A 15119-nucleotide genomic window follows, 5' to 3' on the forward strand; every position below is an offset into this window, starting at 1 on the left:
CATTTGTGCAACGAGGACGCCACAATCAAATCAAATAGTTTGAAAAATGTTTTACAGATTGACTTGTTGGGGTTTGGGAAGGACAACAAAGAGACAAAATATGTTAATCTTTGCATGCTATTTCATTCATAGTCTTTGTTTTTGTCTGTGATCTCCTCTGGATTTGGCTTGTTAGGAAAGATCTGGACTAAACTAAAGTGTTACTAGTGTTTGACCACGTGATTCTGTTTCTTTCATCAAACCTCTTAATGGAGGCTGGGGTATGGTGGAGGGAGGGGGTGCTGCACAGGCCCCGCCCACTTCCTCCTGCCTGTCTCTTTAACGCCCCCACCCTCCTCCATCCTCCTGCCGCAGCATCTCTCTGCTCTCCTCCGGGCTAATAAGACGGACCCGCCAGGACCGGAACTCGGAACCGAACGGGAACCATGACGGAAAGCAGTAAAACCCACGTGATCCTGCTCTCGTGCGGCAGCTTCAACCCCATCACCAAAGGACACATCCACATGTTTGGTGAGGCTGCGGGGGTGGGAGTGGTAGAGAGGGGAGGGGGATCGGGTTCGGTTCCGATGATATGGAGGGATGTGGGTGACACGCTCGGTTCGAACCCGAGAATCGGCAGATATTAACTGGGTCAGAGATTCGGGCTCCGGGCCTCAAAGCCTGTGGCGCAGATCCAGACCCAGCGAGATTCTGCGGGCCGACCCAGAATCTGACAGGAATGAGTCAGAGCAGGATGCGGGTCTGCGATTCTGACCCATTTCTGTTTTGGAACTGACGATGACATGACGACGGTTCACCAAGCCGCACCCACCCCCAGAATAGAGTCAGAACACAGGGATGCTGTTTGTTTACCTGCAGAGAACAGCTGAGTCTGAGTGATGTCAAACTGGACCAAAACCATCCTGAAGGTTCTGTCAGAGACACGTTTGAAAGGTCTGCTGTTGAGCTGGAGTTGTTTGTTTATTTGCTGGTTTATTTGTTTGACCACCGATGAAGTCCAGTTTTTACTTCAGTCTTGGTCCAACTGAGGTTCTAGTCTTACCTAAAGTCCAGATAAAGTCTTGGTCCGGCTCAGAGGTCTGCAACCTGCTAACAGACCATGTGGTCCAGTTTCTGTCTGATAAACCCAGCACATACAAGTTCATTTCAAAATAAAATATGACCTGTATCAAAAACAATCCTAACTTGAATTAAAACGCAGAAAAAGTCAAACTTGGTGGCATCATATCATTATGACTTTGGTGGGTTTCCTCCTTTTTTCTTTTTAATATAAACATGTTGATGAAATATATATATATATTTTAATACATATTAATTCTTTAATGTGCTTTAAGCTGTTTCTAATATTAAACCAAAACTAAGATTAATAAACTAAAACAATTTAACCAAAACTACAAACCCATTATTTATTTAAATTTTTAAGCATTTTTCTTCAAATCCAAAGAGCTATAATAAAGGGATAAGAAAGCTCCAGGTGGCTCCAGAGCCTCGGGTTACAGACCTCTGTTCCAGCTGAATACTTAGTCTTTGCTGTAGTCCTGGTCAAGGGAGAGTCCTTGTGTTTACTGAAGTGATAAAGTCCTGGTCTCTATGTAGGTATAATCCATGATAAAGTCCTAGTCTTTGCTAAAGTCCAGGTCTATCATAAAGTCCTGATTTCTATGCAGGTCTAATCTATGTTAAAGTCCAATTCTATGTTAAAACTTCTGACTATGATCTAGTCCCTGACCATGTAGGTCTGGTCTATGATAAAGTTAGTCTTAGCTGAAGTCTCGGTCTATGATAAAGTCCTGGTCTGAATGTAGGTCTGATCTATGATAAAGTTCTAGTCTTTGCTAAAGTCTCGGTCTATGATAAAGTTCCAGGGATATGATAAAGTCCCTAGTTATGTAAGTTTGATATTTGCTAAAGTCCCAGTCTATGATAAAGTCCTGGTCTGAATATAGATCTGATCTATGATAAAGATCTAGTCTTTGATAAAGTCTTGGTCTGTGATAAAGTCCTGGTCTGAAATTAGGTCTGATCTATTACAAAGTCCCTGTCCTTGCTGAACTCCTGTCCTATGATAAAGTCCTAGTCCTATGTAGGTCTGATCTATTGTAGAGTCCTGGTGTATTTAGGTTTGATTTAAGATAAAGTCTTGGTCTTTACTGAAGTGGGTTGTGTCTGAATTCCTTCACTACTCACTACATAACGCACTATATAATGCATTCACCCTTTTGTAGTGCTGTCCAAATTTACAATTCCAAAATCAAGTGCCCTGGAAATTTCCCAGAAGTCTCTTTGGCAAACCAGTGATTATCAGTGCTCTCTAGATTGGAGAATATAGATCACAATGCATTACATTAGAACAATTATTGTGGAAAAAATATATCTAAATGTATTTTTTAATAAACCATCCAAGTTATCATCACTTAAATAGTCTTCGTATGATATTTATTTCTTATATTTTTGTTTATGTTTATATTTTAGGTTTTTACTTCAGGAAATCGGTTATGTCGTATTTGCCGTTTAAGAAAGAAAAAGTGAGTTTGGGATCTGAAATGCTTATAAAATCTAGGGCGCAAGATAGCTCCGTACTGTATAGTCTTTTAGTAGTTAGGGTGTAGAGAGGGATTATGGGCATGGTTCTTCATTGAGCCCTTTTACACACTCAGCAAACATCCACTCTTTACTTGATTTCTTAAGTTCTCAGGTTTTTCTTCAGTAACATGTAAACAGGATAATCAAAAAGCACATATCTAGTAGCAAAAGTTATCTAATAAGTTACTGGAAAAAACGTGTAAATTCATTTCAAAAGGGGGGCATACAAACACAAATGTCCCCTAAAGGAGATGTGGGGAAATCTATCTATATCTCAATATCCAGTTAATCACCATTAATCTAAACTACATTTTGTTCATTTCTGCATGTGTAAACAAGAGTCAGAGAGTCTCATTAGACCAGAGAGTAGCTCAGGTATCCAAGGCAATGTGTCTTTTGGTGGAGTACAAACAAGGAGCGGCAATATGTTATTTCCTTTACAGACGTACAAGTTTCCAAACATTAGCAAAGCTGAAAATGCTACCATTAGCATTGCAATGTTTATGAATATCATTCGATGGAAATTTTGGAACTAGCTTTGTCCAAATTCACTCACTACTCCCCAACCCTTGATCTGAAATTGAATGCAATTCAGACAGCAGGCTCGCAACTTAAGTAAAAAAACTTTTTTACGAAGACTTTTTATGAATCCAATGTGTTTTGATGAGGATCTAGGATGTTTTTTTTTTACTGTAAATAAATAAATTTACATATATTTTTTCAAATTATAAATCATTCAACTGCAGTGCATTCTAGTCTATATTCGCCAAACTAGTAAGCATCAATGCGCACTGGGGCTATGTCTCAATTCCTTCTCTACTCACTATATAGTGCATTCACCATTATGTAGTGCTGTCTGGGTCTACAATTCTAATCTTGAGTGCACTAGAAATTTCCCATAAGTCTTTGCGAAAAACTAACGTGCATCGATGCTCACCACATTAGCAAATTTAGACCACAATGCATTGCGGTACAACAAAAGCATGTTTAGATGTCATTTTTTAAATAAACATCCACATTTTCATAACTAGAACAGAGTGGAGTCACAAATAGATGTGAAACATTTGTATTTATTTGATTTTTACTTTGTTAAATTATTATAATTGACACATATCAGGCGTTTAGAAAAAAAAAAGTAGTGAGCATGGTGTCCAAATTGTTTTTAAAATCCAGGGCACTAGATAGTGCCGCACTATATATTTTTTTAGCAGTTGGGGATTAGGGGGGAATTCAGACATAGTTTGGGTTTTGGTAGAAGTAAAAGCAGAACGCCCTGTTTGGTTTACTAACCTGAGAGTAGTGAATACAGACATAGCCCCAGTTTGAAAGTTAGATCACGATCTAAATACGTAGCTCTCCAAATGAAATGGAGAGGAAATTGAACTCCACGTGACCTTTTAATGTTTCACTATAAAGAGTGTGGTTTGGGTTTGTGAGGATGATTAAAAAATATATTTTTAAATGTAAAGGTTTTTGTTTTTAAGTTTGAAAGATGTTTTTATTTTGTAAAGTTTAAGTTTAAGTTTAAGTTTATTAAATTTATATATTTATATATAAAGCACTTTGGGTTATACGATATAAAAAGTGCCTTTATGAATAAAGTCTGATTTGATTTTATTCTATTTGACAAACACATTTCCATAGTCAATTTGTAAATTTCTGACTGCTCCCATTAAATCCATTTCTGTTGACGTGTAACTGGATTCAGTAGGATCTCACATTCGCTAACCGAGGTTATTCCTCTTCCTTTGCCGCTCCTTTTGTCTGCAGAAAAAGCCAGAGATTATCTGCACAAAACTGGACGCTTCATTGTGATTGGAGGGATCGTCTCACCAGTGCACGACTCATACGGGAAACCGGTGAGTACAAACGACAGAATGTGCTGTGATTAACCAACTTTTGGAGTCAGGCTGATGTTCACAGGCTCCTAGTGGAGACACAGTTGTCTGACTTTTTCATAGAACTCATAAACATTTGTCAGTCAGAAGTTCTCGATTGTGTTTGCTCCAAACAAACAAGTGATCAGAGCTGTAGGCCAGACAGCACTGATGATTGCTCTGATTGGATCATTTCAGCTGCCGCTGTGTGTATTTGTTTGTGTGCATGCTCTCATTTTATTTTTGTGTCAGCGTGCGTGTGTCTTTGTGTGTTGCTGCTGGAACTCCTGCCTCGCAGGAAGCTGTGCATGAATAATGGATGCTGCAGATATCTGCTTCTGTTCAGAAACAAACACAAAATCTTGGGATTATTCTGGCTGATGATTTTTTCAGAGGAAGTAGGGGGGCTTTTGTATTAATAGTCGTGTGTCTTCAGGGTCTGGTGTCCAGCCGACACCGCCTCGCCATGTGTCAGCTGGCCGTCCAGTCCTCTGACTGGATCAGGTAGGTTCATCTCACTTTTATTCTGAAAACTTCCTGATTTTCATTTGGCTTTTTTCCAGTAGAATTTCATAATAATAGCCTTGAATCATTCAGAGTTCGTGAAAGACTTCTTCAGTCACATTACAGATGGACAGATTTTGCTATTTCCTGTCAGGTCTCAGCTCTTGATTAAAGTCCCTAAACCTTTAATAGAAATGAAAAGCAGTCACCATCTGTTGAGCTATGGATGACGTCCCCCTGAAGGATTGTTGTTTTCTGCAGGGTGGACCCCTGGGAATGCTACCAGGACACCTGGCAGACCACCTGCAGTGTGTTGGAGCATCACCGCGACCTGATGAAGGTGAGTGTTTGTGTGAGCGTTGTGAGGAGACACCTCTGTTTACTGTGTTAGTATAACACATTATGCCAAATTTAATCACGCTGATTTCGGTTAGTGAGCTTTCCTCATGTCTGTACCATGTATATGAGAAATGGACTGAGCGATTCCTCCCCCCTCACGATCCAAACAGGGAGTACCCGCTGGTTCCAAGAAACCAAAGCCTCGCAAAAAAATGCCTGTGAATTGATTTAAACTTGTTGGAGCTGGAAGTAAGTCATTTTCTAAGGGTTATGTCACACTAACTCTGTCCAGTTCTTTTATACAGACAATGGTGGGTAAAAAGTTCAGACTTTAACCAGAACCATCAATTAGTTCTCATGGACCCCAAACAATCATACTCCCACCTCCATACTGGGCCCTGAAAGAGTTAGTTTGAGTCTTATTAGAATATTTATTCTAAGGTTTTAGGGAATAATTCGGATCTGAATAATTCGAATTATCCCTCTTTCCTTGTAGCTCCAACCTCAGCATCCTCTTCTTAACCAACATAATCACTGATGCTGCTCTGTGTTTAAAACCATCTCAATCTGCTTCTCTGCATTATCTTTCAAAATAATCCTGGTCACTCCCAAAGAGAACCTCAAGGTCTTGTGTTTTTAAATGTCAAAGGTCAGGGGAACAAAGCTCATCTTTTTTGTCTCTGAGAAATGATTGCATGACTATTAGTTCATGTTGGAGCTGCAAACTGTCTTGTTGGGACTCAGGATCAGTTCTAACAAAATCCATCCTCCATGATGTCACTGTCTGATATGTAGGTCTACAGGGAGGAAAGTGTTCTCATTTCAGAAAGAAAGAACAAGAATACTTGAACTATTTCCATTATGTATCAGTCTTCCTCTTTTTATTGGAAAGTAACCATAAATATATGAAACTAAATTAAGAAGAACCTAAATTTGACACTTTCTGTCATCTAAAAAAAGAACAAAGACAGAAACAAATTTACAATGGACCTAAATGTACTCAAATTCAATGAGTAGTGACGGAGAAGTAGAGAGATTATGGAGGGTTCAAGAATAGAGGAACAAAGGATCGAGAAACCCGAAAACTATGATGGATCATTGTTTACCTGAAGACTTTAGCGCCTAGAGAGGATGCTCTCATGAGTCTGTTCATGTTCACCAGAGAGTCACTGGCTGCATCCTGTCCAATGTCAACACGCCGTCCTCAACCCCCGTGATCGGACAGCCACAGAACCAGAACCAGTCCCTCTACCAGAACCACAGCAACATGAAACACAAGCCTACAGCTGGTATGTCCCATCAGCACATGTTGGCTCCAGTGTCATGTGACGTCTCAGCGTTTTGTGGAACAGCTCAAAGTTTTCAGAAACAACTTTCACATGACAGTTTGAAGTTTCATGTTAAGGCTCATAAAGTTCCATTGAGGTTCCATTCAGTTAGCATTCAGACCAGTAACACAGTGCTTCTGCATACACGGGCACACGGACTCACACGTGCAAACACTCGGGCAGCAAAACCATTTATTCATTAGTTTCCCTTCCACTCTCTCTACAATAATAACCACACTTAACAATGATACTGGAATGTGCATGGGCTTGGCTCTGAAGCAAAGAGGTGGAAAGTTTCAAACCACTTAAATGATCTTAACCCTTTAACACCAGAGCTTTAGCTCCAGTGTTTACAGTCTTACGACGACTGTAACACTTCAACCGTTTATGCAATTAACGTATTTCCAATGGATTCTAAAGCCAAGAAAAGCAGCTTTGCACCGATATGCAACTTTTAACTTTAATAACACACATACCAATACCACTTTCCAAAAACAAAAGAAACAATGTAACTGCATGGAATATGTTGAAATAAGTATTGATTTGTTTTAATTCTCCAAACTTAAATAACCAGTTAAGAAAATAGTTTAGGATATTAATATTTCTTCAACGGTGGGATGCAATTCATGAACCTCCACAAACGCAGGCAGAAACACTAACTAGTCTACCATTTAGTGAAAGTTGCTATGCATGGTAGATGTTTTGACAGGCATCTCCAGTGTTAAAGGTTTAGAGATTTTAAAAAGAGGAAAAGAAAAAAAAATAGATCACCAGTTAAATTCTTCTTTCCAGCCAAACAGAAGGGTACTTTGCGACCGAAATGGGGGCATTTGAATGTAAAAAAAAACAGACAAATCTCTGCTTTGAGTCAGTTTTTTCCTCTTCTTGTTTCCTTTTCTTGTTTTACTGCTTTTTTATCCTTAAAGTTCTAAAGAAGCAGTAACAGATAACAATTTTTAAATATTTTAAATGAAATGAGTTTTGTATCAAACTGTAAAAAACCCCAAACAAATAGCCTAATTGTTTCAATTTGGCACCCTAGGCAGTCGCCTAGGTCACCTCTGCCCAGGGCCAGCCCTGATTAAAGCAAATCAGGTTTTAATGTATGAAACCCAATTATCTAACTCGAATTGCTTACGATTAGAGTTACGCACAATATCTCAGTGTTGCATGCTGATTTAAGGTCCTTATGCTGCCCTGACTCTAACTTCCCCGATTTCTCCACGTCCAGTGAAAGTGTGGGGGAAGCTCAGTGAGAGTTTCAGCAGGATGTGCTGCGTCCGACCTCAAATGGACCACTTTCCCTTTGTTGGTAAGAGAATTCCTTCTTCTCTGAGCTAAGTTAACACTAAAGTCCCTACTGCAGGTCACTCTACACTCCCTAATATTGGGTCACAGATGGTGATGGTGGGCGGGGGGGTCGGAAAGCACAGGTTTGTCATAAAAAAGTTTTTTTTGTTCCAGATGAAAACGCCAACCTGGGTACGACCATGAGATACGAAGAGATTGGTGAGTCTGCAGCTGAGCGGCCTCCTGGCGTGCTTTGTTCGGGTTGTCCCTCCTGACCCGTCTGACCTGGTTCTGACCCTGTAAACGTGGTGTTTACTGAGTAAACAGATGTTTACTGAGGATGTGCTTGTCTCTTTCCTCCTGCCCGTGTGTCATCGTAGAGTTGCGCATCTTGCTTCTGTGTGGCAGTGACCTCCTGGAGTCCTTCTGCATCCCTGGTCTGTGGAAGGACAGTGATGTAAGCAAAATGTGACCCCACCCCAAGGTCATGTAACCCCACCCGCATTACATGTAGCCCCGCCCCTTAGCCCTGTGTGGGTTATCCGAGAAAACAGATGGGTTTGTGTTTTGTGACGGATTGTGTGAGGAAGAAATGCAGACGTGCTCCTGACAGCTGAGAGTTCTGTTTTCTCTGCTTGTAGATGGAAGTGATAGTGGGAGACTTTGGGATCGTGGTGGTACCTCGTGATGGAGCAGACACCGAGAAGATCATGAATCACTCGTCCATTCTCCGCAAGTTCAAGGTGCGGGGTTCACTCAGTCAATCATTGGCTGTTTCTCCAGTGAAATCTTTTTTTTTTTGGTTTACTTTTGTCATAGTTTTCACTTTCCCATCCCACTTGGTTGTCATGATGGTATCAGGTGTTCAGTGTCTCTTGTTTTTGTCAGAGTAAGTAGGTGCCATCTGTGACATTTCAAACCATTAAAAGTTACTAGATTCAATAAACTTCAACCGCACACACAGAACATACTACAGTATATCACAAAACGTTAAAATCTGTTTTAATCAGAGGAAGATTCATAAAGGAAGGATGTAGCTGTGAGCTCTTCTGGTTCCTGAACATCAAACTAAATTGTGTTGTGGAACGGCCTCTATTGATGAGGACTAAACAAATTGTACTAGCTGTGAACTAGTTGTACAGATTGACAGTGCGAGAGAACTGGACCAAGTGAGTGACTGTATATGAGAATTGGACCAAGTGATTGTGACATCACTTATAGAAAATGACTTACTTTCAGCTCCAACCAAATGATTCAATTCAGTAGCCATTTTTTTGTGATACGGATGCCGCCATGTTGGAGCCAGACGTCAGTAATCGTGGTCAGTCCAAGTAAATATTTCTATGACAACCACTCTCGCCAATCAGAAGTGACCTTCTTGAAAGGCCACACCACTTCCAGTTGAAAACAGCCTAGACAAAATCTATCATTTAAGTGTTTTGAATGTTCAACCTGAGAACACAAGTTTTTATTGAAACATCTGATTGGTCAGTTAATAACTTGCACTCGAGAAAAACTATCATGAAAAAAAATAGGATTAGCAAGAACATATAAACAAAGGTAGCTGAACAAGAATGGTTATTCTGACAAATAGAATGACTGAATAATAGCTGTTTGGCACCCAAGACACCCATCCTACAATAACCTTCATCACTGCAAGTATAATGGCAAAGAGAAGCAATACCCTTAAACTGTATCACGTCCAGAGACTGGAAGTTACTAGTGTAACTCAACAGTGACTGTCTTTCCACCCTGAGATTACAGCAACAAATCTCAGACCTAACATGGTTATCTGGTATGGCTCCCATTACGCTGTGTTCATAGAAGAATTGACCGTGCTCTAGGATGCTGTCAGGGAAGTCTGTGAATCAAAGAAATACTCTGAACAAATAGGGTGGGAGGTTAGGGTATATCCGATTGAGGTTGGCTGTAGAATGTTTTTATGCAGGTCATCCCTCAAACTGATCGGAGATCTTGGGATTAAAGACCAACCTTCATAAACAGGTTCTTAAATCCTTCTCCAGGACAGAATAAGATGCTGTCTATAGATCAGGAATAGGCCACTCTAGACCTCGAGGGCCACATTCCTGCATGTTTTTCCAACACTAAACATCTGGGATGTTCAAATCGTCTGGATACACCTGAACCAGGTAATCAGTCATGAGTAGGGCTTGAATATCTGTAAATCATGCAGTCACTGTGGCTCTCGAGGCCTGGAGTTGCCCATCTCTGCTAAAAATATGGAGGGGTCTGGGCAGTTGGGTGAAATGGCCTGCATTTCCTTCAAAGAAACCCCACAACCTACTGGGAAGGAATGGAATATTTAAGAGTTGGTACAGAGACAGTGACTCTAAGAAAGAGAGAGAGATGGAGGAAGAAGAGATTAAGATGATGAGGTTATCTTTAAGAGTGATGAAGAGGAAGGAACAGCTCATCTTAGATGTTTCTGAGACAAACGCAAGGAAGCAGATAAGATGATTTGGACACATTGAGAGGAGGATCAGAGATTATGTTGTTGAATGGATTCTGAGGTTGGAGCTGTAAAGAAAAAGCTTCGAGGAGGTTCATGGATGTAGTTAAAGAGGACATAAGTATGTGAGTGAAGAGGATGCAAAAGAAAAGAGTTAGACTAAAGTGGACGGTTTGTTGTGGCCACCCCTAAAGACGGAGACGAGGCACATATGTTCTTCTTTCTGTCCTTAAAATAGATGTCCCCAACCAATTCCTGTCTGCTGACTCAGCAGATTTTCGCACTGTGAGACTTGCTAGTTTTTCTCTTCCGGGACTAAATGTTTGCCTGTGGTTAGATCTGTTTCATCAGATTTTAAAGACGTGTAAAAGTATTTGACTTGTTACTTTACTCAGGCTGAGTCGTTTCATCTTGAGTTGGAGAACTTTTGAAATGTTGTTTCTCTAGAACATTCTTTCAGGTGTCTAAATTCTGAATATCAGCTCTGCTCTGTTTGCCCTCAGGACAACATCGTCATTGTGAAGGATGACATGAACCACCCTATGTCCATTGTCAGCTCCACCAAGAGCAGGTGAGTGCAGCTCTTTATCAGTGTGCTGCTGTTACTCTGAGCTCTACACTTATGCTGACGACTCGGCACTCGCCACTCAGCTGCTCATCTGGCTTGCACAGTCGGGGGAGGAGGGTCAGGACTTTTGCTGTGTAACCAATCAATGAAGTTACCTTTTCCCCTCATAGACTGGCCCTACAGCACGGAGATGGCCACGTCGTGGACTACCTGAGCCAGCCCGTCATCGACTACATCCTGCAGAGTCAGCTCTACATTAACGCCTCTGGATAGACGCCCCCCCTCTGCCTGTCATACACCAAAGCTGGGGAAGCAGAAGTGAGGGGTGGGGCCTCCCCAACCGTCATCTACCAAACAACTGCCCATCCTAAAACTTCCTTATGTTTCGTCCGTCTGGAGCTTCCTCGTTGAATTTGACACCAGGAGCATCCCTGTTCCTCCATCTATGTCATGTGACTTTACCTTCAGGGAGGGAGGGGGGAGGATGTGTTTTCTCTTTCCATTTTTTAGATCAACGTTTAGAGATGCATGACTGAGCATGCTCAGTGTGCTGACACCTCTTCTGTATCAGGGTAGCGTTGAGCCGTAATCAGGGTCAACGGGCTTCAAGCACGAGTGTGGTTCCTCTGGTTCCACAGTGAGGTTCCTCAGGTAGCTCAGCGTGGTTCCTCTGGTCCCCTTTAGCATTGCTTTTGTTTCCTCAAGAAAATTAACACTATTTCACCATCTAAATGATGGAAAACCTAACCTTCAATTTCAAAAGCAGACCTGGGAACGCCCAGGGAGTTTGGGATCTGACAAAGTGAGCAGCATTTCTTATCTGCTGTGACATTTACACGAGTTTGAGCTGCTGTTCTTAGCTGAATCTGTTGGTGATGCTTCATGACTACGACCTAAATCGAAACGAAAATCTAATATGTTCTTCATTGCAACTGCAGCCCATTTCAGATCATGAAGGAGCACCTTAACCCAAGCTATTCTGCTATTAGCATTCTGACTCGTAGGGTTTCATCTTGGTTGTTCTCTCTTTGCAGATTCTTCTTGAGTGTAGCTTTGTACTTTTTAACAGAAAAACATCCAAAGATCAGGAATGGTGTCTTTTTCATCCTCTGCTGGGCTACAAGCCTCTAAATCTAAACACTTTTGGGAAAGTTTCAGGTCAGAAGTTGAGTGGATTCCTGCATAAAGCCCTGAGTTTTCTGCAAGTTCATCAAAGACCATAGTCGTGTAGATGTTTCACAAAGACTTTAACTGCAGGGTTATCATGGTGACACAACGTGACCTGATGAAGATGAAGCAGTCCTCTTCTTCTTCCTTGGTTCTTAGACTGCATGCTTCATTCTGACAGATCCGTTCTGGCATGAATGTTTATCACGTGTTAGCTATTATGGTTTGTTGTGATCGTGTTTGCAAAAAAAATGAAAGAAAAAAAAACACAGCTGTGGATGGCAGGGGGCGAGGTGGCTCCTCATCTCCAGGTCTTTTTGAGTTTCGTTGCAGCGATTTCGGCTAACGGTCCGACTACTATTTGGGTTCTAGCCAACCGTCTTTCTGAGGCTGTGAGTTTAAACTAAAATGTGACGAATTCTGATCGACCGAGAACCTAGCAGCGTATGCATGAAAACAACTTAATTATGCTGTTCTCAAGGTGTGTCATAAGTTTACGTGCTTTTCAAATTGTTGTGACATGATGCCCTCTGCTGGCAGAATAAAGTATTTTAATTCTAACAGATTGGTCTTGTCTTGAAAGTGTCCTCACAATAAACTGTGAGGTTTACCAGATTTAACCCTTTGAAGCCCCCCTCTGATGAAAATCATGTTTTTTGAGTTTTTAACGTGTTTTTGTGGCATTTTTCTTATGAAAAAGGAGAAATCATTTTGTTTTTCTGAGTATTTCTCCTTTTAAAATTGCTTTCAATCAAACTGTCACAGACAGGCTCTGTTTGAATTAATGATCTTCTTTATGTCACTACAGCTCTGCTGCACTAAACCCTCATCTGTTCCTAGCGTGTCTAGTTCACGTTCTGGAGAAGAGAAGATGGTATCTTATCATTGACTGCAGTCAAATGAGCCGCTATTCGCATTTCTGTGGTCAAATCGGCCGTCACTGGATTTTGTGTGAGTTTCATACAAAACTTACGGCAGCAGGACTGAGAATGCTGGAAAATCTCTGAAAGACTCAGTAGACTCCTCAGAGGAGATTTCGGAAACAGAGGCTTCAGATTCACATTAAAAATGGCTTTTCAAGATATTTAGATTGTGGGATTTTGGTTACAAACTTAATCATATTTAAAACACTACTGGGAAATTGCATGTTTGGGCCACACAACCAACAAGACAAAACCATTTTTCTTTTTTGTCTGTTGGCACTAAGCACATAAATGAGGAAAACTAGGGTCAACATGGAGTTCCCTGACCCAGAGGCCACACCCTCATGTGAAACTTTACATTGAAGGAACGGTTTCAGGTGAGCGCTCAAAAGGAAAGGAAGAAGGATGCTTCAAGGGCAAATGTGTTGGTTTTTCCAGAGGTTTCGGCACATTCAATCTTTATTTTGTCCCTCCCAATGACTATTTCTGAATGTTGTTCAGGTGGGCGGAGCATATGTTAGTTAAGGTGCTGCCTCACTCCAATGTCCCATCCACTAGTGTACGTCTACAGCAGGGCAGCTGCATCTTCTCTGGTAACCATGAACCCAAGAAGCTGCTTCTGGTTCAAACTCCAAAGGAGTCATTTGTAAAACCAGAAGAAGAAATGAGGCCCAGTCCAGATCCATGTGGAACTTCATTTGGAATGTTTGAGGCTGTTTGGTTTCAGAGCATTAGAGGGGAGCGTGAAGAAGCTTCAACATGAAACTTTAAACTGAAACTGTATTCCTGCAGCCTCTGAGCTTTGAACTGTGTCTGGCTTCAATGTTGAAGTTCTTTAGCTTTACTTCCTGTTTTGTCTGAACCAACCAAGCAGCTGCAGAAGAGAAGTTCCTCTGACTCTCAGGTTGTGAAACACAGTAACGAGGGGAACGTGTCTTCAGGTGTGAAGTTGGCACGGCAACAGGAACGAAGTGAGCGTGGCGCTGCATGTTTACAGTGACTGTCAGGGCGTGTCTGATAGATCATCATGCGTCTCTGTGTGTGTAAGAGTGTCTTGTTAATGTGTGTGTGAGGGTGTGTCATGTGCCTGCAGGTCAGGTTTAGCAAAAAAGGAGCAGGGAGAAGAAAACATTCCCTGAGGTGGAGAATTATTTTTTTTCTTTGTGAGTCAAGTCTGGAGCTAAAGGAGGACAAACACATCTGGGGGGCAGGGTGTGTCTGCGCACGTTTGTGAGCACACACCCAGATTTGAACCCCCCCTCAGTGTAAACCCTCCATTGCTTTTTAATTCTCAGAAAATGTGTATGAACATGAGTGTGTGTGCATGTGTGAAAAAAGGGGTTGGATGCTGAAATACATCAAAAACTGAAGTGGTCCTCAAACTGAGCCCTGTGGGACTCCACATCACAGGTCCTGGTCCGATCCATTGTCCTCTTGGTTTAAAACCTTCACTGGAAAAAATATCCTAAAAAAACCCACCAAAAATACATAATACAAGATGTTTTTTTCTTTTGTTACAAGTAAAAAAATCTGCCAATGGAACAAATATGATTCGTCTGGAAAAATTTCGTAAAAGAAGTCCTGATTTGATGTTGTTTTAGGACACAATTAAATCTTGAAATTAGCGATAAACAGTCATATTTAGGTATAGTGCTCTGGTAATTGGAAAAACTATGTCAAAAATTAATGTGTATTGTTTTTTATAAAACTTCATATCTTTAAGTTAATGTATTTTTATTAGGGGTGTGTTTTGTTAAGAATTTGGTGATAAATGTATTGCGATGCCCGTCTCATGACATGATATAGTAATATATCCCAAGACTGTATCTTACAATATTTTACTATTTTTTTGAAGAGTAAGACTTAGAAAAAAACTCTTGTAATTAAATTGTAAAATTAATTTTATTTAAAGATCACAACATTAAGAACTGCAACTGTATCTCATATACAAACTGCTTTCACCCAAACAAATTCAGTGTGTTTCTTTTGGTTAATTAACATGTGTTTGTTCTTAAAGGGAACAGCATTGATTGATTTCCACAATAAAATATTTTTCAGCATAGAAAAAAA

At 40.8% G+C, this 15119-nt stretch overlaps 1 protein-coding gene across 1 annotated transcript; it reads left to right on the forward strand.

Moving 5' to 3' along the window:
* The first annotated feature begins 293 nt into the window (after positions 1–293).
* nmnat2 (nicotinamide nucleotide adenylyltransferase 2) lies at positions 294–12687 on the forward strand. The gene is made up of 11 exons (XM_024268873.2): positions 294–510; positions 4354–4442; positions 4897–4964; positions 5226–5304; positions 6466–6592; positions 7863–7943; positions 8096–8140; positions 8302–8378; positions 8563–8664; positions 10895–10962; positions 11130–12687. The coding sequence occupies exons 1-11, from the start codon at positions 426–428 to the stop codon at positions 11230–11232; spliced, it is 924 nt and encodes a 307-aa protein (XP_024124641.1). The 5' UTR covers positions 294–425; the 3' UTR covers positions 11233–12687.
* Positions 12688–15119: the final 2432 nt, after the last annotated feature.

The sequence above is a fragment of the Oryzias melastigma genome, linkage group LG17 (assembly GCF_002922805.2).
Source record: "Oryzias melastigma strain HK-1 linkage group LG17, ASM292280v2, whole genome shotgun sequence".
In the NCBI taxonomy this organism is placed as follows: Eukaryota; Metazoa; Chordata; class Actinopteri; order Beloniformes; family Adrianichthyidae; genus Oryzias; species Oryzias melastigma.